At 47.9% G+C, this 23,368-nt stretch overlaps 1 protein-coding gene across 4 annotated transcripts in view; it reads left to right on the top strand.

Moving 5' to 3' along the window:
* Positions 1 to 7,863: 7,863 nt before the first annotated feature.
* Positions 7,864 to 23,368, top strand: part of NYX (nyctalopin) — an 18,883-nt gene continuing 3,378 nt past the window's right edge. The window contains exons 1-2 of one of the 4 annotated variants that reach the window (XM_033511996.1): positions 7,864 to 14,786; positions 15,476 to 20,295. In XM_033511996.1, coding sequence (XP_033367887.1) covers positions 20,238 to 20,295 — 58 coding nt within the window. In that variant the 5' untranslated portion in view covers positions 7,864 to 14,786; positions 15,476 to 20,237. Of the gene's footprint in view, positions 20,321 to 23,368 lie in introns of all 4 variants that reach the window. The other 3 variants (XM_033511999.1, XM_033512004.1, XM_033512006.1) reach the window with 3 other exon arrangements.

The following is a 23,368-nucleotide window of genomic DNA, read 5'->3' as shown; positions in this document are numbered from 1 at the left end:
AATGGTTTTAGTTTCTGAATCCAATTCTCAAAACATACCCTTTTAAAGAACTGACATTTTGACAATTCTGAACCAGTTTTCACAATGGCCTCACCTTATGTTTTTTTAAGTATCAGCATTTTCTAACAGCCATAGAAGAGTTTTGTTGAACAGCTGCTGTCCTGCTCTGTGGTCACTTCATATCAATGTGTGACACTATTTTCTTTATTTTATTTTATTTTATTTTATTTTATTTTATTTTATTTTATTTTATTTTATTTTATTTTATTTTATTTTATTTTATTTTTATTTAATATTTTATTCAATAATAATAAAAACAAGATAAACCTTTATTTTCTTTATTTTCTGACTCAACAGCTGTAGTGCCTGTCACCACTTCAGCCTTGGGTCCTGTAGGTTTAGGGCTCCTGTGTGGGTTACACCTGACAATAAAAACCTTATTTTAGCTCCAGTGAGTAGCAGGGACCCTGTTTTGCCTTACTATTCATGGTACTGTTATGTATTTTCATTTTACAAAGTTAGCACCAATTTCCAAAAGTACAGCCTCAGCAGCCTATGTGTTCAGTGTGTGGATTGTGGAATATATCTGATTTATAGCCCCACCCTGGTGTCAGAAATGTAGGGAACCTCTATTGGATTTTCAAGAACAAAAGTGGTCCTTTAGGCTCTGGGTTAATTTGTCTCCTTCTGTGCACTGTGCAAGGCTGATTCTGCTGAGGCCAACACTAGTGTTATCTCAATCAATGCTCTTTCAAAGCACTTTTCCAAGCTCAGAAGAGACAGTTGAGGCAGTATTTCCAAAGCATCCTGGCTGTTGCTGTGCCTTCACCACTGTTTCCTTGAAAGGAGCTCCCTGCAGATGCTGAGTGGGAAGAAATCTTGGCAGCACAAGTCTGCTGACACCCTGCCCCTCAGCTCAGCATGGACACAACGGGATGAGAATAGTGCCAAAGGCTGTGCAAAAAGGGAATTTTCCTTAGGGGGAGTGGGGCAGGAGAGGCATTCAGCAGCCAGGGAAAGGAATCAGTGTCAAACTCAGAGGTTTTTTTTTTTGTTTTCATACAACAAAAGGTTTCCCTTTCCCTTGGTGCTACTGAGTGATGCTGTCTGCACACTAAGTAACAACAGCAGAGTTATGTGAACAGCCCCTCTCATCTTAGCATGCAATAAAGAGCACTGCTAATGTCACCTGTGGGCACTATGCTTTGTCTATGAATGGCCTGGCTTTTCCCCCAAAAAAGAAAGATCACAGAATCTTTGTGTTCGGGAGGTTGAGGCCTGCTCACCTGGCTTGTGGCAGAATTACAAAGGCCAGTGAATAAAATTGCCATGCTGCCCCTCAATATCCTGCAACATCCATTCAGAACAAGTACTTTCTGGAAACCATGCTGGATTACTTGTTATCAGGAGGAGGTTTGTGATCAAGTGAGGAAATTGTATTTGGATAGTAAATAAAAGTTTCAGAATTCTTGATTTCTGTCCCATTCTTTTTCAGTAGGTTCCACTTTGGATTTCAGAGTGCCACCTTCTCAGCTCAGTGCTCTTTGTGTCCTCCTTTCTCTTCTGCCTTTCTTCACCTGCTCTGTTTCTTTCCTAGTGTCCATCTGTACCCATGGCAGCTCCAGCCAAAGAGCCTCACCACATCATTTTGCCAAGTTCACATGCTAAATCAGCCCTTGATGAAGTTATGAAGGCTGGTCGTGAGATGACATTGTAAGATCTTGCTCTGCTTGGGTTTCAGCCCTTTCAGAACTTCGCTTTAGAGGGCAGGAACATATTTTCCTTGCTGGAAGCTGGAATTCCAGACCACTGTAGTGTGTGCCATGGATCACAGAAGGGAATTCTGCAGTGCCTCACAAGGGAGCTGTGCAGGTGCAGATGAGAAGTGGGACCATGAGAACCTCATGAGGTTCAACAAGGCCAAGTGCCAGGATCTGCACCTGGGTCAGGGCAAGCTCCAGGTCCTGGATTCACCCTTGTTCTTGCTGTACCTTCATCATAATTTTCTTGAAAGGAAAGCTTCCTGCTGATGTTGAGTGGGAAGAAATTTCAGCAGCTCTCACCACTGCTGATGGGGAGTTCCTGTTGGGCAGCTGAGGATGATCCTTCCTCTGCTGTGTCAAGGGGCTTGTCTCAAGGAGGGGACTTTCTCAAGCCTTGAAGGCAGCAGCTGCTTAGTGATGGGGTTGGTTCTGGCTGCTCTAAGTGAGGTTTGCAATGGGTCTGACACCTGCTGGTGAGAGGCAGCTCAGCCTTGCTCAGAAATTGCAGCGTAGGCTTTGCCCTCCGACGTCAAAAGCAGACTGGGAATGAGTTCAAAGCTTTGGATCTTCCTGCTTATAGTCACGGGACAGATCCCAGTCTGTGTCCTGATCTGTGTGCCATGGGGGCTGCCTGGAAGCAGCAGAGACGCTCGTGGGGGAGGGAGGAGGGACGGCAGCTGTGTGTGCTGGCGCTGGTGCAGGCTGGCTGCTGACGCTTGCAGGCTGGCAGGAGGATGTGCTTGATCAGCTTTGTGGGTAGAGAAAATGTCCTGGATCAGTTCGTGCTGGCAGGAGACGAAGTGAGAAAAATACTGAGCCTCAAGTGGTGGATGTGAGTCTTTCCCTGTCTTTCCATTCAGAGCATTCCACAACCTCCTCCTGCTCACAAGGCACATACAGAGTTTTCTTTTGAACATCACTGAATTGATCCTCTCAGTACAGAAATGATCTGTTTCCTTCTCATAGTGAGGGTTATTTAGCCATTTAATCTGTGAGTGGCTGGTGTTGCCCTTTATTCCCATTATCCCCTTTGAAGTTCAAATTTGTGTTTCCTTGGACTGGGAGGTGAGGAAAACCTTGTGGTTATTGGGTGACACCTCCCACCCAACCTGAATTATCCTGTGCTGCTGCCCTCAGAATTAATCTGGAGTGGGTTGTACTTCTCCTTTTCTCCCAGCAGAAAGTTCCCTCTATGGTTCTGCTGGAATCACTAAGGGGTCCTTGGAGTTCTGGCCTGGATAGTGGTGTGCAGTGATGGGAGAGTGAGCAAAGCAGCAGCTAAAATGAATGTATTGATGGGTTTGTTTCTGTTGTCCTTGTACCTTGTGTCACCAGTGGCTTTCAGAGCACGTTTTCAGGTATGCTGTGAAGCTTACCTGTAGGATAATGTGACAGCATTAAAGAGGAGCAGGCAGGAAAGAAACATGTTGAGGTTCTTGCAGATCAAAGTGGAAAAGAAGCAGCTAGGGAGTGAGGAAACAGGGATTTCAGTACAGTAGAGAAGGATGTCAGGCATGGCTGGGTGATTGCTGATGGGCAGGCATGGAGTGCATTAGTGTCAGAACATTCCTTCCCACGTCGCCTCAAGTTTCCACGGCCCAGCTGCTGCAGGATGCATATTTGCATTGTGAAGTGTCAGTAAACCAGGCTAGAGAGGAGCCAGGCTTCTCCTAGCCTACTTAAATAACATAGAACTACCTTCCTTTAGTGGGAGACACTAAAAATCCCAGAGATAGTCCTCAAAACCCTTTCATGTGATGGGAAATTAATTCACTTCAAATTCAACACTGTATAGCCAATAGTGAGCTTAATTTATGCTTAAATTTCTAACATTAATCTTTAATTTAGCCCAGTGCCTCTTCATCTAGCTGAGAGCTCAGCATCTCCTGACTGCTGTTTTGATTAAAGGTGCTGTTCTTCAAGGGCTGTATCCCCCTCACACTCTACAGTCACTCACAGCAGATGGTTGCCCAGGGGAGCAGAGACAGACCTGTCTGCTCAGATTGCTCAGTCTGCTCAAAATTGACAGCCTGTGGATTGGAAACTGGATGTTCTATTAGTTTTGGAGCTGGGCTCTTAAACAGTGCAGGAGTCCTTCCTTTTTAACTGAGGATACTTCAGTTTGTCTTGGACAAGGATTTTGTACATTCAATTACAATCTTTCACTCTTCCACTTTTCCTGTTTTGGTGTACAGTCATGTGTCATGGGTGTTACAGCTGCTCATGTGCTCCTGTGTGTTCCAATGGACTGAAGCAATTTCAGGGGAAATCTGAAGCCCCAGAGCACACAGGAGTGTAAGGCAGAGAACTGCCCAGCTCCCAGGCTCCAAACTTCTGTTTCATTGTCTCTCACCTTTTTGCCAGGTACTTTGGTTTTAACACCACAGAATTCCTGCATAAACTCTTTCTTGGACCATCTTTTCATACTTCATCCCACTTTGTCAGCTGTGGGATATGTCTCCTTTCCATTCTTTACCTCCTTTGCCCAAATGGGATCATAGAAATGTTAGGGTTGGGTGGGACCCTAAAGATCACTCAGTTCCAATCTCCCTGCTGTGGGCTAGAAACTTTCTACTAGACCAAATTGCCCAGAGCCCCATTCAGCCTGGCCTTGAACACCTCCAGATACAGGAATTGCACCTCTCTGGGCAAACCTCTCTGGGATCATCCCTCTGGAGGGTGCCAGTGTACATGCCAGCCACTCCTTACAATGGGCTCATGGGGTAACAGGAAACATGGGGAAACTCGTAGGAAAGCAGGAACACAGTATCAGGACATCTGTTATGTCCTGCAGCCTTTTGCTCCATGTTTGTACAGCATCTAGGAAAGTAGCATCTTATCTGAATTGCCATGCAAATCCATAGGATTAGTCATGGGAGCAGGGAAGCTTAACTCTGTAATTCAGAGAGTGATGCTAATGAGAGCTTCTTAGAGAGGTTGTTTCATAGTGGTCTCTTAGGTCTTCTCTTCTGGTCTCACCTGTGAGCTGTGAGAGTGTGGCTGGCAAGCTGTAACCAGATGTTACAGGCCTGAGCTGGTGAAATTCCAGTCTGAGGGAATAAACAAGCAGTGTTTTATGCTTTGCTGTAGGAAATCCAAGGATTAGCTAAGGCTGTGTTTTAAACCTCCTCCATAAACAGACTCCAGCTGTGGCAGCCCTGGGATCTGAACCCTCTTGCTCCAAGCTGCAGTGCCAAATTAGAAACAGGCTTTTTCCTGGGCAGGCTTTGTCCTGAGACGATCTCTTGGTTTGTGAATATGTTCTGACTTGGCAAAAACCCAGTTGTTTAAAATATTCCTGGAGCCAGCTGTGAGCCTGCAGACACCCGTGGGGCGATGAGTGACCAGAGGAGCCACCAGTGGCCTCTGCAGAGTCACATCCAGTGCTGGTGTCAGGGCTCACAGCTCCAGCCCAGGACATTTATGAACACATAGCCCCTCACCTGTCACAGCTGAGAGATGGAGGTGCAGCTTCCTCCAGGATATAAAAGACAAAAGGAAATGAAATCCATTAACAGCCTGGAATTGCCTTGCAGTATTTGCATTGCAGTCTTCTATGTGCAAGGCTAAAATAGGACATGTCTATGTCTAGCTTAACAGGGGCAGAGTCCTCCAGTGACCTTCCTGGACTGTAAACCTCAGACTGGATCATGGTATTCACAGGTATAGAATCAAATGTTTGGGCCAAAAGGCTTGCTGCCAATTTGCTGTGTAGGCCATTTGGTTAAATCTCAGTATTTGACTTTATGGAAAAGAAAGGCCAGCCCTTACAACAAACCCCTGTGTAGCGTATTTATGACAGCACAAGTTAGGCAGATGAATAACAGTATTTAGAGGAAATTTCTGTAAGCTGCTTAGTGGTTACAATAGCCAGTGCTGAATTACATTTGTCATTTGTCCAAGTGGAGTCTGCTGCGTGCCCCTTTACCTCATACACGGCACCACAGATGCTGTGCCAGGATGGCTGGGTATTAATGATGCTCCTTCTCTTATTTAGGGACAATTATCTGCAACTTTCACTTGTCCTTTCATGTCAGTCCTAGGTGAAAGCACTGAGTTGCCCAGGCTTATCAGTGGATTAAAGCTGGCAAGAAAGTGAAAAAAAAACCCAATAATTTCTTCTTAGCTAGCTTATGATAGATAAAGGAACTCTGAAGTATTTCCATTTCTCCCCAAATAGAGAACTTCATATAGACTGTTTCCTGACTTTCCTCTCAGAAGAATATGGTGTGGGAGGTCTCAGAAGTATTTGATTGTTTTCACTTAATCAGAAAGACAAGAGTCTTGGAGTTTTAATAGAGACATATTTTCCTCTCAACGCTTCTCAAAAATTTGATTTACATTGGATTTAATGACACAGGAGTTTTAAAGGGGCTGAATAAATCACTACTTTTGCTTTTCCTCAAGTGACATGCTGGTGATAAAGCTTCTGTTAGAGACTTGGTAGACCTTTCAGGAAAAAAACCAGCATTAAAACCAGACTGAATTTACTGTGTTTAAAACACAGCAGTGGAAAACCATGCCTCAATTACATAAATGTTACTGTTCAGCACAAAAATGTCAAATGTGCATGAGGTTCTTGGAGACCTTGGTTATACTCAGTAAATATATTCAGTTACTAGTGGTAACTTGGAAGACATTTAGGAGCAGGGAAGAGAAGGATCACTGAGCAGAAAGCTGACAAGGGGTGCAGCTGTGCGAGCATGGCTTGGCTGGCAGGAGCTGCAGCATTAAGGCTCTGGTAGGTCACAGCACAGTTTGTTCTTTCTGATTTACGAGTCCCACACTTTGAGCATGTCCTGGCTTTGCTGTGTTAATGGCTTCGAGTGCCCAGGAGTGTGTGCATATCTTATCAGGGATCTGTGTAGCACGAGTGTCAGTCATGGGGCAGCAACTCTGTGCACACTGCTGCATTCTCACCTGCTCGGAAAGGCTTTTGCTTTGCAAAGTGCAGAGCCAGGGCTGTGTCACTGCCTTCCAAACGGGACCCTAGAGAGAGCAGTCAGCAGCTAGAAAGGACTCAAGAGGTTCTCATTGCTGTGTGCAGTTAGATCATGCTTGTGGTGCATTGCCATGTGAACATTGCACCCTGTATTTCCAGCTCAGCTCAGGTGCTGTTAAGCCAGGGAGAAGGAGAATTAATAAAGTAATAATACTCGCATGTACTGTAAATACATCACATCCTGTTTATTGCATACAACTCCTCCCACCCTATTAATAAAACGTCCTTAAGGTTTCAAAGTGGAAAACTCAACAGCTGCTGATGCAAAATGACAAGAGCAGAGTGATGGTGCTTTATACCACTCACAGATCAAGTCTGAAAGCTATTTACATGCACAAATCTGTTTGCACAAGGCCTTACCCACTTTGGTGCATGAGATATCTGGCAGTGAAACAATTCAGTCGTGTTACAAAATTAAAAAGCCTTCTAAAGACTTAAGGCATTAAGTGCTCTTTGCGTGCTGCTGTATTACATTCATAAAATACCCAAGCCTGGCTCTAATGGGCTGTAAATGAACTCTTGGTGAAAAATATATCAAACTAAAACTACAGGCAGCCTGGGAGAATGCCTTCCAGGTTCCCCATAAAGACTTCATACAATTAGCAAAGCCAGTCCCAGAGAGCACATAACAGGCTTTTTTCACTAGGCCTGGCAGATACTGGGATGTTACTTTATTTTTCACAATACCAGTATTTACACCAACTGTGGGCTTTAGTGAAAAGAGATGCAAGATTTTCTGTGAAAGCAAGGAAATGGTATCGTTTACAGGGGAAGATAAACAAAATTTCTACTACCAGGAAAATGGGAAGTCAGAGCTGTGTGGGCTGAATTCTGTCCTTATTTGGCTTTGGGGAATTATGTGATTTTATTCTATGACTCAGAGTTGTTTTTACAGCATTTGCGTCACTCAGATAAGTTGAATCTGCATAAGACCCAGCATGTTCCAAGAGAGAATATTTTGTTCTGTAATGTGAACTGGCTAGCAGGTGCTGACAGGTCTCATGTTTTGCACTATTATTATTATTATTATTATTATTATTATTATTATTATTATTATTATTATTATTATTATTATTATTATTTTGTAGTTGTTGTTGTTGTCATTCAGGCATAAACTGTAGATGTCTCAGAGCTATCAGTTTATGTTACTGCAGCAAGTATGTGCAGTATCAGGGAAAATCCTAATACTTGGAGAATCATTTTACAAATCAGCAGCAGTGATTTCCATTTGCTTTCAGTTTGCCTCCTTTGACCTCTGTTCACATGTGGAAAAACACAGCCTGCGTAGGACATGGATAATGTAACTTCCCTGCTCTGTTCCACCCGGATCTCACCGTGTTATTTTACTTTCAGAGCCTCACCCAATATAGGTGCCACAAATTAGTCACTGCCCTGAAGTGTAAATGCTTGTGTTTTTCCATCCAGGAGGGTGGTTAGAAAATTTGGCACATAATGCTGCAAGGAGTTGGCAGAACTGAAAGTAGGTGAGCTCAGACACTGGTCTGAGGAATGCAGCAAATCCAAATTTAGGGCTCTGGAGGCTGGATCACAAGTGCTGCAGCCCTGTGATACAAAGTGCTGATCTGATATTGGCTCATTCTGCTTGTTCAGATGTGTTCGAGTGTTTCTGAGAAGTTATTTTTGTGCTGGCAGGCTTTGTGAGAGATCAGGTGGTGTCTGCCCATGCGGCTCTGCCTTTCTGCAAGGCTGGAGATCATTTCTCTTCCTGCAGCTGGCACGGAGCTGTCATTAAAAGCATGACTGACATAAACACTGCTCTGGCTAATTAGACAGCAGTGAGGTTGTGTGCCTGCACCCAGCCTGGGGCATCTTGGCTGCCGTGGAGGAGCCTCTCCCCCATCCATTGCTCAGGACAGAGGAACAGCTTGGGCAAGGCTGAAATCCAAAGCAAAATGAGTTTGTTTTCTTTTTCCCAAGGGCAGGACACATACCTTTCACCGCCCTCTTTGCTGGAGGGCGCTGGCACTGGACTTTGACTCCAGTTCACTGTTCTGGCCCAAGGGCACATTGTGGTGCTGAGGGCCATTCTTGTAAAGCAAACTTCCTTCTCTCTCACATAATAATTTTTCTTCTAATTTTTTTTTCTTTTTTTTTTAAACGGTGCTTTGCTAGTGGTCAGCTTTTGGCTTTTGCTTTTTGGTTGCTCAGGTTTTGTCAGGACAAAAGGGTGAGGCTCGGCAAGGTGCAAGTATCTCTGCAGCCTGGGAGAGGGAGCACTGCAGTAATTCCTGCTCTCTGTCTCTCCCCTTGTGTCCAGAGGAGAAGAAAATGAAGCCTGACATGATTATCAGATAGCTCATTAACTGAATCCCATCGGAAGTGGTCACTCTGCAAATTCTTGGTGATTTAATTCCCCCATTTAATTAATTCCTCCTCTAGAAATTATCAGCTCACATTGGAGACAAATTACCTGTTAATTTTTCATTTAATAATTAGTGCTCGTCTAGGCCCTAGTTAAGCTTTCTTGCCTTATGTCAGATTTGATCAAAAGGAGACACCTGAGCCTTCTGATTTGTGTTAATGTGAACATTTCCCCTTTTATGTAGAGAGCACAGGTTAAGGCAGGGGTCTGACAATGCCCACAGCACCTCCTGGAGAGGTGGTTCCCTCCCCACTTCTGCTGGGGACTTTGCATGGGCCTGGGAGAGACCAGGGACAAAAACCCCACCCAAAAATAATTACAGTGCAAGACTGTGACCTTTGCAGCTTCTGCTGTGCTGGGGCCCAAAGTCTCTGAGCGTTGTTTTTTTATCTGCCCGAGTGTCACAAGGCCGGGGCAGTGGCCTCCGGAGGGGCTGCAGTGTGAGGGCTGCAGGCGAGGGCTTTCATGGTGGATGGGGGAGCTTGGGCTCTGGGCTCTATCCCTGAGGCTGCTGCTGTATTTTATCTACAGATTTGTTCAGTGCAAAATGCAGAAGCTGCCCAGGAAACAGAAGGCGACGCTTCCCCCCGCCATCCCCCCCGGAAGTGTTTGCAAATCCCATCTCCTGTTTCACTGCGTGTTTCTGCCAGAGGCTGCTGGCATTATTTATTCATTTTGCTGCACAGTGTCATGGTTTCAGCAGGAGGGGGGGATAGTTCTCTTTTGATCCCTGCTGGCCCGATGGTTTCTGTTGGCGGGGCACTTCTCTAGGGGAGGTGGTGGGGTGGGTTTGGCTCTCCTGCAGCTTGGGGCTGCTGCTCTTGGGGCTGCTTCTCATCAGGCAAGCTCTGAAAAGCTGCTGCTTGCCCAGCCTGTGGCTGATTTCACTGAGGTTAAGGGTTTGCTGTGCTGCAGTTTGTCCTTGCACACTCCCAGGGCAGGGGAGGAAAGGCTCAATTCAGGCTGTGTGGGACAGTGCTCAGAGCAGGTGCTGGTGAGGCTGCAGGGCTGGGCTCTCTGCAGAAATCAGGGCTGGGAGCAGCGTCCTGGTGACACTTGACAGAGCCTCTTTGGACTGGGCTGGTTGTTCATGCACAGGAATGATGGATGAAAGGCAAACACCCCATAGACTTTGTCATGGAAAAGTGATAGGCATGTTCCAGGCTTGAAAAAAATAAAATGTTTAGATATCCTACAGGTGCTGCCTAGGTCTCACAAAACACTTCTGATCAAACATTCAGGCCCAGAACCTCTAGGGTATTTCAGCATCCATGCTGCTGACATTCCTTGGCATACACTTAATCCCTTTTACGTCTCTCAAGTGTGAATAGAGCCACCCAAACACAGGTGCTGCTGCCTGGCACAGCCCCAAATCTGCAGGGGTGGATATCAGGCAAGGTGTGTCCAGATCTGGGCTTTTCTGGCACAAACCTCTCTGTACTGTGTCAGTGCCCTGCTGCTCATCCTGTTCCCTGGGATGCTGCTGCCCATTGAGTTGTGAGGGCCGTGTGCTCTTCTCCACACCCTGTGCTGTAGCCTGTACAGCCTGGTGCTGTAGCCCTTCAAGACTCCAGCAACACACAGCCAGCTTGAGGCACTGGCAGGATCCCCCAGACTCCATGGGATGCTCTGTCAAGGCACCCACTGAGCATCTACTCCAAATAAAAGTCTGAGAGCATCCCAGCTTGGTGCTTTCATTCATTACTTCCACTGTCTGCTCTATTTTTTTTTGCAAATTTTAAGCTGCACCAATTGCAGCCCCTAGCAGTGAGGTTCCCTACCCAAGGGAAGCATTTCTGTGACACTGGTGAGTCCATCTCTCTGGTGAGAGAGACGCTGTAGAGGCTGTCACCAAGTGCACCTGAGTGGCTGCTGTGCATGCTCAGAGTGCCAGGGAGGAAGAGGATGTTTTGGATGCCCCAGAAGTGCTGTCCTGTGTGTCCCACCAGCTCCTTCCCCCTCCCACACCCTCATGTACCAAATTTGCCTTCCCTGTACAGCCCTGTAAGTCTCAGAGAAGTGTGAAACTGCTGCTGAAGTCAAAGGCAAATGATAATCATAGTGAGTAATTCTGGCTGGAACACAGGTTTTTTGAGGGCTGTTGTATCTTACAGAGCCCCAGTGTGATTTATTTTTAATGCTGAATGTCTGGCCCTCCATCACATTTCCCACACGTGTCATTTGCCCCCTCATTTTGCTTGTTTCCCACCATACAAGGAGGGCAGATACTCTCCATTATAACTCAAATTGGGCACAGTATCTCCGACAGCTTGTTGCAACACACTGGTGGCTACAGCCCAGCTGTTGTGGCACAGCTTCTCTGACAAGAGCACAGAGGGTTTCCTCTGCCTGCCTGCAGGTTCCCGTGAACCCAAGACAAACTGCATCCCTGGATGCACCCCAGAAATGGTTAAGGGAGGAGCAGGCTATGGTGCTGCTGCTGTCAAGCTCACAGGAGCAGGGCTTTTTCTTCTTGTTGCCAGTTACTAGGACTGGGAGCCAGCTCTGATGCTGTCCAGGAGTGTAGTACTTGTACTTGCCCTCCTGCAGAGGAGCTGCATCCTCTGCCACCATCAATTTCATGTCCCAGAAAAGGGTGCTGAACTCCTTCTCCCTCAGGTAATGAGGCCTTCTGCAGCTGGCAGGAAACAGAGTCTTCTGCATGAGCAGAAGTGCTGTGCTCCTGTGATCCATAAATACACCCCAACTTGGGGGATCTGCTGTCTTTGCCATGTCGTGGCCATGGGGGCTTTTTCTGGCAAAGCCCAGGGTTGGTACAGAGGAGGAGGTGTCAGCAGCCCATAAAAGCACAGGCAGGGAATGAGTGGGAAGCAGAATATGTGGGTGTAAATGTGAGCTTATCTCCTGCAGTGGCTGCTCCCCTCCCACCCCCAAGCTCTGCTGGCTTTAATCATCTTAGATCTGTGCAAAAACTCTGCATACATCAGGTGCAGGATGTTTGAGTGGCTGTATTACTGAGCTGGAGGATCTAAACCCCTTGCACATGGACTTTGTGGAGGTGGCAGACGGCTCTGATGGCCACAGCTCCTGACCCCAGGGCAGCTCCTGACCCCAGGCACTGCTCCATCCCCCTCTGCTGTGCCCAGGAGCAGTGATGTGTTTCACATCTGGGCTTGATATATTCAGAGAATGCATGGCCACTGCATATTCAGTAAGGCATGATAAGTTCATTTAACAAATCTTCCAGGTCATCTGTGAATGTATACTGCTCTAACCTCCAGTTTAATGTGCTGGCTATTGTGGTATTGAAGTTTATTCCTGATCCTGATTTTCCTCTTTTCCTGCCTGCCAGCATCTTTGACAGACAACAGAATTCTATTTTTGATCTGTACCAGGTAATTATGTTTGCTTGGCATGTTGCAGTGCTCCTTGTTACTTTGCATTCAGGAGTGTTAGTCAGGCAGGAGAAAGTGTCATGATAGGTGGAGTAAAAATCACAATCCAGCCCAGATATAGCCCCCCAGGTCTGGTCCTCCAAGAGTCCCAGGGCTTAAGGGTCATTCCCCCAAGTATTTGACCTGGCTGCAGAGCAGGATCCTGACAGAAATGCCCGAGTTAAGTGAAGACAGGTAAGGTGATAAACCTGCCCCAAATATTGACTCTATACTGTGGGGAGAAGGTGGCACTGATCCTGTCCTCTAGGTGGGAGAAATTAATTACGAGGAGGTAAATAAAGTGTCTGGTGAGTCTTGGGAGGGCTGTTGGCTTGGAAAAGGTATGGCTTGTTGTGCCTTTGGTGCAGAAAGACTGTTTGAAAAGGTGTTTGCAGAGCTGTGTGTAAGTTCATTGTGCATTGCCTGTATGTGGCTGTGGAGGAGCTTTATCAGGATAAATGGACCCACGAGCACTAAGGGGGAACTACGCAGAACTTACTGCCACCTCCTTGCCTTCCTTTCCCATTAGATCACAAGTACCTGCAGGGAGTCACTGCCTTGGGCAGCAGCCTGTGGAAAACACGGCATGAGGACTTCAGCAGGACACAAGCAGCTTCCTTTTACTGTCCTGGGTGGGAGTGGGAGCTCCAGACAAAATTCACTAGAGAAACCCTGCCACTGAGTCACAAGGTGCAGAGGATCTTGCTTTTTTAACTTGGAGAGAAGCCTGAAGGTGGCTGGATCCAGTCTCAGCCTCACACTGTCAACAATTGTAATTGTTGAGTAATTGTGACCTGCAGGATTTAAAGATGGCAAATCGGATATGTCCCTATAAAAAAAATTGCTCGTGATGACAAATGATTAGACAAAAGATTGTAATCAGAATTACTTACTGCACAGACTAGAAGCTGAAACTGCTAACAGTTATATAGTATAATGTAGTGCACTAAATTAAAGCAATTGTATTAAAGGTAACAAAAAGAAGCAGTTGCTAAGTAGACATTGATGTAACTCAGCACACCAACACTCAGAGTGGGGAGGTCTCTTTCTCTTAACCTGGAGGAGCAACCTTGAGGGGCATCCCCACTCAAGGGGGAATCTCCACACACACTCCAGGAAGGGGTATCTCAGAAGAACCTCCTATGTGGAAAGTGGACTGGGTTTTTAGAGTGTAAAGGGGTTGACTGCCAGTCCTATGCCTCCAGGCCAGTTTAGCAACTTACTGGCCAAAGGTTTGCCTTACTGTCAGGATGTTGATTTGGGGTCAGTGTGCCAGACTGATTTTTAGCATAACACAACACCAGAACAACACATGGCTCCCCTCTCAATCCACCCTGATAGATTTGCAAATGAGACATTTTCCACTGAGTTGCTTGACCACATTCCAGGTCAAAGCATGAGGGGGTGTGGGGGGAAACATCCTGCCACAATTACACAGGATAGAAATGACCCCACAGTTGCACAGAGCAGAGCAGCTCCCCAGCTGCTGGGAAATGTGGCATGAGCCCACACTCCCCCAGGACTCCCTGGCTGTGCATGCCCACATCACTGGCACCCTCAGGTGCCACCTTCAGCAGGGAGGGCAGGCTGGAAAGTCCAGGTGCTGCCAGTCGTGGATATCCCGATCTGCTGCGTGACGTGGGAGCTCCTCTGATGCACTCTGGACAGCGGTGATGCCCTGCTGCACATCAGGGCAGGAGGGAGGGCAGGGCTCCCCTCACCCTGCAGAGGAAGATGATGCAGCCCTGTTCAGGCTTCAACAGCAGCGTTTTTTCCCTGAACAGAGAACCCTAAGCATGGCTGCCCAGTTTTAGTCAAGGCCGAGTCACAGAGCGAATGTGCAAAACTTGGATTCAAATCCCTCTTCAGTTTTAGTACAGATCTGAGCCCAGCTTCCCTTCCCTTCCCCAAGACTGCTCTGGGTATTGTGGAGAATTACCCAGCAGCCCAGATGATGTTGTTTTTCAGCACTGCATCCATACCCATGTACTGCAGTGGGAAGCAGGAACTTGCTTCCATGGCAGACACCCAGCCCCTCACTGCAGAGCAGCCCTCACCGCTCCTTTCTTGCTGGAGATGTTTGATTGGCTTGAGAGAGACATGAAACCACATCTGCAGGATGGGCGGGGAGAGACCTCGTGAGCTGATGTAAAATCCAGCGGCCTTGGACAGACTTGGAGAGAATCTCTGTCCCGCCCTTGCCAAGCAGTGGGAGGATCTGACCCTGATGGAACCATCCCCAGGTCTCCCTGTGCTCTTCTTGTGGGGTGTGTGTGATGTCTTACGGGGCTGCTGGCAGAGGTTTGGGCTGACAGATGAGCAGCCCGTGGTTTGCTGTGCACTGCATCTGCTTCAGGCTGCCTACCCTAGAGTGTGCTGTTCCCTTTCAGAAAATGCTCCTGCTGCAGCTGCAGGCTCCCGGGCCTCTCCTGCCTCATGGCCTGGCCATCGGGCAGCACCTGGGCTGGGGCTGAGATCTGGTGCCCAGCTTGACCCTCTCCTCTTCCCACTGTTTTATTGATTTTAATTCATCACTTTCCATGTGGTTAAGTGGCTTTTTGGTGGCTGTTTCTTGCCAAGTGCTGCTGCTGGCTGCCTTGTCTCATCCACAGCCTGGGTGGTGAAGAGCCCTCCTGCAGGATTGCTCCTGCAGGCAGCCTGCTGTGAGGCAGCTGCCAGCTGCTGTGTCCTTGGGCTGGCTTTGGGCATTGTGACATGCTCTCAGTCCACAGTCAAGGGTCCATCAGGAACCTGTCCCAGCTCTGAGATGGCAGCCCACATGTGTGTGGTGGGAATGTTGCTCAGGGGGGAGGGTGAATGGGGCTGGTGTGAGCTTGAGGCCCTCCTTGCCGAGGATCCACAGGGGGAACCTGTGGGGGGAACCACAGCAGCTCTTCTGTCCAAAGCGTGTCTTGAAGTTGGTCTTCTGCAGGGGTGGGACCAGGAGGAGGCAGGCTGACAAGGAGACAGCACGGAAGCCTGAGGAAGCTCTGGAATTCAATGCCTGAGCGAAGTTTGGTGGCCTCAGTCTACACAAAAATGAAACCCCTGCTTGCAGATGGAGATCTGTCCTCTCTTCTGAGCAAGGGAGAGCTCTTCAGCCCCTTGCTCTCAAAGTCCTGGTTGGCCCCTCAGCTGCTTCTGCGTCTCCTGTGAGCAGCCACATCAGACGTGTACCAAGTGCTATTTCTGCAAACCGCAGCACGGCCACACTGGTCTGTCCTGTCTGCTCACAGCTCTGCAATCCCACCATGGGACACCTGCTCCCTGCCCCAAACTCACCCCAGCCAGGGCTGTGTGTGCCCATCCTGGGAGCAGCCTGGTCCCACAGGCAGTGCTGACAACAGGAGCTCTGCCGAGGAGTGCTGAGGCAGCTCCTTCAAAGGTCACCCTGGTGATTAGGAGCACAGGAAAGGTTCAGATGTGTGACACGGCTGTGGCTGTGAGAAGAGGGGAAGTATGCATCATGCTGTGACCACTGACACAAGCTCAGGAAACCAGAGCCTGGGGAAGGTGGACAGGCTCGGGCGCTGTATGGAACAAGGACCTCACCCCCAGCACTGTTCCCATGCAAGCAGCTGATAGAGATAAAAACCAGGGAGTGAAGATGTTCAGCCACCAGAGTCAGGCAAGCAGCTCTGCTCCTTCACTGCTCTGGAAGTGTCTGAATGTGCAGTGCCTGGGTTCCAGCCAATCCAGCACTGGTGTCATCAAAGCTGCACGTCCTTGGCTGTTTTGTCATCCTCTGTTAGAGAAAGTGAGCCCTGTTGAGGGCCACAGTGGTTCCCATAGCTAAGTGGCTAAAGTGGGTGAGATGAGACTTCTCACTTCCAGTTAGGTAAAATGAGTCCCACCAGCTGTTCTTGAACAAACTTGGAAAATAATGGGAATATTTTAATCTGCAAGAAGCAGTCCCCAGAGACAATTTTAAATCATATCAATGTATATTAGAGATAGGAGCTACCTACAGATCCTTAAGTGATGATCATATGAAATGCCCCTGGTCATGAAGAAATGGGCTTTTAGAAGGAATCTTTGCACCAAGTCTGCACAAGATTGCCCTGCAAGACAGACTTGTCCTCACTGCCAGATGGTGAAGCTATGCCAAGGTTGATGTTCCCACAGCACACACCTCTGGAGCAGAGTGGGCTCCTTCAATCAGGACTCAATTCTCCAAATTCTTTTAGTGGAAGATCAGATATAAACATCTATTGATTTTTTTTTTTTTCAGTGGCAGCATATCTCTGCAGCTTTCTGGTCTTGTCTCCACAGAGAGACACTGACCTCTGGCTTCTCTGAGTTCCCAGAGATTAAAAAGAGCAGGATAGATCATGAGGAGGAACTCCTGGTGGCAAAAAAAATTTAACAGCACAGAGCTGCAGTAGCACAGTCTGTAGCTTCTGAGTCTACTTCCAGCCTGGCAGCCACAGCACCTTCCCAACACAGAGCACCTGTAGTGTGCTCAACCCTCAGCATTAACCAGCCATGAGTCATGCTCTAAATAATGCTGAGATGTGGTTTAGAATCCAAGTTTGTTTCTTTAGAGAATACACGCTGGTCTCCTTTATGTTTTCCTACCTAAAACGACTAGAAACTTCTCCTTTTCAGGCCTCCTTCTCACACTGTCATGCCCTTTCGGTGCCAAGGGTTATCAGGAAATGAGTCAGGAGTCTCCAGCAGTTCACAAGGGCACTAGGTGCCCTGCTTGGTGCACCTGCAGTGCTCTGCTGAAGCTGCTCACAGGGCGACGCTCCCTGGCTTTCCTAGAAATTGGGACCTCATTTGCCTGCCAGTGCCAGCTCCCCAGCTCCCCCAGCACATGCTGAGATGTTAATGTCTTCTCTGTGCCGGGGGCTGCAGCTGTGCAAGGCTCCTGCCCATGGATGGTGCAGAGAGGTGCAGTGCCGTGAGCTGTGGAGCTGCTGCTGCTGCTGGGCAGGAGGAGCTCCGGGTGTGCCAGCTCAGTGTGCCTGGTGAGGCTGGGCTGGGAGGGCTCCTGATGGGGCAGGACACGGCCTCTTCCTGCTGTTTTACCTCCAGCCATGGTAGAAAATCCAGGGTGGGGCTGGGCCAGCTGCAGTCACTGAAGTTGCGTGTGTGGGCTGGATGCTGATGGCACAGCTGCTGTCAGAAGCTCCTGCAGGAGCAAATCCTGTCTGTGCTGGTCTCTGGTGAGGCTGCCTGCTGCAGCAGCTCTCTGAGAAGTGCTCCCTCCCTGCCAGCCTTCCTCCAGCTGCGGCAGCATCGCCTCATCAGCACTGCGGCTGCTGATGCCCCAGTGGGCACCTACTGCCACTGCCCCCCCCACCAAAAAGGGGCTGCTGAGGTGCTCTCAGCTCCAGGTTATCAAACACGCCAGTCCTCAGCCCATCAGCCCCCACCCAGCCGCTGTGCATAGCAGAGGTTCCCAGTGCCCTTCACTGGGAGTGATTTGTCGGTCCTGCAAGCTGCTCCTCTGAGGGAGGTGGTTCTGCTGATCACAGAAACACTTCCCGAGGCTCAGTGGTCCCTCATGTCCCACCCCTCCAGCCCTAATATGGGCACATGGAAGAAGAGCAGCGAGGCACAGGGGACCCCCAAAATCTCAGAGGAATGTGGTGTCCTGGTGCAGAGCATCCCCTCCCCGTGAGCAGGTTTGGTGTTGCTGTGTGAAGCTGCTCAGACACCAGTTTGTCCCCAAATCCCACACACCCTCTTCGCCCGCTGCCTCCCTCTTGCTGACACAAGAGACATGATTCCTGGTACCCCTGATAAGGCTCTTGCAGATACTGGGGAAGAAAGAAGTGGGAATAGCACTTCCTCCTCCTCCTCCCGTCTCAGTTTCTTCATGGCTGAAAGTGATCTGCTTTCTGTGATCAGGTAGGTTGTGGCTTCCTGGCATTCTCATGGGAACCAGGGCTTCCAGGGCAAACATCAGCTGCCCCAGCACCAGGGAGGACCCAGCTGGAGCTGGGTCTGTCACCACAAGGTCTCCAGCAGCTTCAGCTCTGTGCTGGAGGCTGCAACGTGCCCGTCTGTGGCTTTGCAAATCTCTTTCCTCCTCTGCAAAACAGCACAGTGCAAAGCACTGAAGTGCAAAGCTGGAGGGTTTATTACAGCAGGTGGTGAGGAAAGGCTTAAAATCTAAAATTCAGCTAAAATCTGTGCTCTGTGGGTCACTCCCTGCCTTCCAGCCTGCCCCCAGCACAGCCTGCTTACACACTGTTGGGGACAGACAAATTTCCTGAGGTGCCAGCCAGATGCCTGAAGACTGAGGGAAAGCCAAACCAAAATAAACCTGATGTAGCTGGGTGTTTTAATTTGCAGGAAGTGCTGTGCAGCAGCAGGCTGGTTCCCAGCTGAATCTTTCTTGCTGCATCAAGCATAAATTCATCAGGTATTCCATTTCCTGGGAAAAAAAAATAAAGCAGAATAATTCACTTGGAAATAAAGAGTGGAGCTATTTTTCCCTCTGACATGGTGAATGCAATTACCCAAGGCATGGGAGGCTGAGATAACTCACTTATTCAGCCCCCACTCTCCAAAGAAACCATCATCATTCTGTCAGAAAAGGCTTTAAACTCAAATTCACATCCTGAATGCTAAAACATCACCACATACAGAAGCCATCCTTATGATTTCCATGCACCAGCTGCTGCATCACAAGGAAAACACACTCATAGGCCAGAATTTATTATTGTCAAGGCCATACACACAGTGCAAGCTCCCTGTGTTTGCTGACCCTTTTCCCAATGCTGTTGGTATCTCCTTGTCCTTCAGGAGCAATTCCTAGTGAAGCAAAGCCCACTGGCACTCTGTTAGTAGTGTGTGAGCCATGCTGGGGCTGGGAAAATGTGCATGGGGGTTGAGAGTCTCAAGCTGTGTCTGTTTGGAGAGCTCAGTGCAGGCAAGCCATAAGCCTGTGATTGCCCCCAAATTTAATTCCATTTAGGCAGCACTCTCCCACCACTTCTGCCATTACATAATGGGGAGTGAAGTAATGACTTTCAGCAATGCTGTTTGAGTGGCAGCAGTCCAATCCTGGACTGTATTTTTTTTTTTAATGGTGGGGGGAGAGCAGGTTGGCAGAGGGGAGGAAGCATCCGTTTGGTTCGTCTGCAATCCCTGTTTCGCTTTGGGAGCTTTAGAGGACAGACACATTCTTCCATCTCCGCTAATCCTCCTCTGATACAGAGGATTTTCCTGCCATTAAATGATAGCTTGTGAGAAAAAAATGCCAACTTTTCAGAGACTGGCTCTTGTGGCTAAGGGCAGCCTCATGAGCAGGAGGGAGGACACAGCCACTGCCTGGCCAGGTAAGCCACACGTCCGGGTGATTTCTGTTGGGAATTTTGGTTTCCACTCTTTGATGGTTAAGCTCCTCTGTACCAGCACCTGTTTCCTGGGGGTAGAGCCAGTCTCTTACTGTTGGTGATCATTTCCCACCTGAGATGACAGGAATCTGCCTTTGGCATGGCTTCTGGGAAGGACGCGGATGAGCTCCTGAAAAGCAGTGGCACAAAGCTGCAAGATCCCCTGAGAAGGTCAGTGGTGGAAGAAAGATCCTCACCAGGAAGGTGCTGGGGACTTCTTCAGTTTGAAAGTGTGTGAGAGAAGAGCATTTTCCTTCATCTTCCTTTCTAAACATAGATCTTTTTGTGGAAAAATGATGCAGGGAAATGACAGAGGATGAAACCCATCTCTAGTCTTCCTGTATGCTTTTAGATCCCTCAAGTTTGCTTGCCAGACCTGAAATGCCTGAAAATAATCAAGGTAATGTTTGCCATCATCCTAAATGGTGAGTATACTCTTATTTTGCATTATCCAGTAGTGGATTAGACAGATCATTTTGAAAGGTGGCAGTTAAATATTCAATTATCACAATCATTGTCTCTTTACCCTTCTTAAGAGTCTTTCTTTTTTGTTTCTTTTCCTTTGGTCTCTCACTCTGTCTTCCATATACTTAATTAGTGTATAGTATATACTTAATTAGTGTTCAATATACTTAGTTAGTGTAATATTTAAAAGAGCAAAAGATATCATCCATGGGAGGAAATTTTTTTTATTCTTTAATGTCATAAATATTTTTGACCTTACTGCTCTATTTCAACCTTTTGCTCAAACACGTCTTATTTGAGTGCTCAAATGTGTCACTGAGTCGCTGAAAGTTTCCAGCTGCTGCCCTGTCTGTGAACATCCTTTTTTAGGGAAGGGGAAGGAATAAGGTGGGAAAGATGGGAATATTTCAGGCTACACTGACCAGAGGAGCTCTTGTCAATGGGAAGAGCTGATCTCTTTTGCCTTGAGCAGCAGCTCTCCTGAGGGTTTGGTAGGGTTCAGGTGGAGGATGTTTTTCAATTTCCTTTCCAGGATTGCCCACAAAGGCTGCATTGCTGAGGGGTTTCCCTGAGCTCCTGTTGCTGGGGGGATATTTTCTCATTGAATGGTCCTCACGCTCTTGCTTTCCACGTCCAGCACATTGCAAGGGTGCACTTGTAAATTGAGATCTTAGAGGTCTGCTATGAATTGCCACAAGCAGAAGACCCAGATTTGGCACTAGTGTATAAGGAAAACAGGCTGGATATGGCTTGGGGGCAGACATTTCCTTTATTGAGTGATTAGAGAATAAGCAGGGGGGGAAGGAGGGGATTTGATTATCAGCAGGCTCATTCCTACACTGCCCACCATGTGCACAGCAGTGTGGGTGGAGGTCTGCTCTGAAGGCCAGGGATGTGACTGAGCTTGGGGCAGCTGGAGCTGAGCATGGAGCTGTCTCAGGACAGCCTCACCTATAGCTCAGCCTATGCACAAATGCCCCTCTGGATGTCACCCTGAACCCACACAAGGCTCCCTACCAGCAGCAACACTTACATCCATCGTTTTCCAGACAACCAACTGCAGTCAGACATTTGGGAACAGGCAAATCCTTAATCTGTCTGGCCCTCAGTTTATGTAACTGCCTAGCAAAAACAACATATGCCCCTGTTGGCACGCAGAGGATGGACTGGTGCAGAGGGGAGCAAACGAAGCAGCCCCTGGGCAGGCTGCACAAAGAAAGAGCAATCTGAGAGCAGCATATTGTTCCCCTTCTTGTCCTTAGACTCCAGCTGTTGTCAGGGGGACTGGAGGGGACTTTCCCATAGCTGTGGCTGTTAGATAAGGGCATGGGAAAGAGAGGAAGAGCAGACAAACAAAATGACAAGCTGTCTAAAATCCTTTCTACCTCCCAGAGTCCTTCACTATCATTTATCCTTGAAGTGATGTTGTTTTGCTAATTCTGCAGTCACAATAGTGTGCCCCGTCATCATGAGACTTGAATTTTGATGAAGAGGCCACAGCTCATCCTTTTGTGATGCTCTCTCTGTGCATCTAAATACCTTTCCTACATGCAATAACCAGAATGGTTTGAACTGACCCAGGCTCCAGGGCAGCTCCTGGGTTGATGCCTTTCAGCAGGGACCTGCCCAACAACTGGTTTTGCAAGTCTCCTTTACACAGGCAGTGCAAACTCCTAAATACAGTCCCATGCATGTTGTCTTTAGAAAGGATGGAGGAAATGCAGAGCAATTGTAGCCCAAACTGTTGTTTGGCCTGTACATTAAAGCCTTAAGGCCTGCAAAAATAAAACTTGATGCTTGCTGAAGCTGATGCTTCCAGGCATATTACCTCACAAGTCTGTCTTATTGAAAATGCCCATGGGAATACAGCTGTGGTGGGCAATCCCTGTGCTGCAAACCACAGGGAGAGGCAGCCCAGCTGTTGGCAGCTTCCCCCTCTAGACACTCAGCAGGAATATGGAGGAAACCCCCCTGATCCCAGCAGCACAGTAATAGAGGTGGCTGTTTGGGAAAACTGTTGGTATCTCATGTTTTTCTGGGAAAAAAAAGAAGAAAAGGATTATGTTTGTATGGGAGCTAATAAACTGCAGCAGAAAACCAGTCAGCAGCAATAGCACCACTTCATGCTTGGGACTGCATGGAGATCTTTGGTGTGGCTGCTCATTTTGTTGAGGAGAAGGTAGGATATGTCTGGGAGAGCAATTAAAAAAACTGCCTTCAGTTCTTCCTCTCTAAAGAGTTTATTTTCATGGAATCAGGAAAAGGATTGTGCTGGAAGGGACCTAAAAGGGATCATCTCATTCCAAGCCCCCTGCCATGAGCAGGGACACTTTCTACTATCCCAGGTTTCTCAGAGCTTCATCCAACATGGCCTTGAGCACTGGCTGAGTTGGGGCATACACAGCTTCTCTGGGTACCCTGTGCCAGAGCCTCACCACCCTCACAGTGAAGAGTTTCTTCCATATATCTAACCTAAATTTCCTCTCTTTCAGAGGGGAAAACCATTTTACTCTAAAAAAAACAAACCACTTTTTAGATTTTTTTTTGACTGGATGTTTTTTCTCTGCAAAAAAAGCATGTCTGTGGAGGCTGATGTCTCCTTTTGTTCCTTTTGGTTCTTCTCTCATTTCTCCCAAGAGCTGCCTTCTCTTCCTTGTTGTTCACCCACCTGTGTGGGACTACCCTGGGAGGAAAGAACAGCCTTGCACCTCCCACGTCAGGCTGATAAAGGACAGAGTGGCTGCTCCCATCAAACAAATGACATTATGGTGACTGTCTCGAGAACTGGCAAAGCAGCAAAAACTGTGCTGGAGATGCAGAGTTTCTCATCTATGATGAGATGACAAAGCCAGCATTTGAACAATATCTCTCAGTTTGTTTTTACTCGTGCTGTTGTACCAGTACACAGTAGGAATGTGTTTTCAAACACTTCATTGCATCTCCTTGAGAGCTGAGAGTTCCCCTTCCAGTGCTGCACCAGCTCATGGCTCTGGTGGAGAAACATTAGG

This window comes from Parus major, chromosome 1 (genome assembly GCF_001522545.3).
Source record: "Parus major isolate Abel chromosome 1, Parus_major1.1, whole genome shotgun sequence".
Classification (NCBI taxonomy): Eukaryota; Metazoa; Chordata; class Aves; order Passeriformes; family Paridae; genus Parus; species Parus major.
Note: the sequence above shows the minus strand (reverse complement) of the source record. Positions and strands in the feature narration are given on the sequence as shown.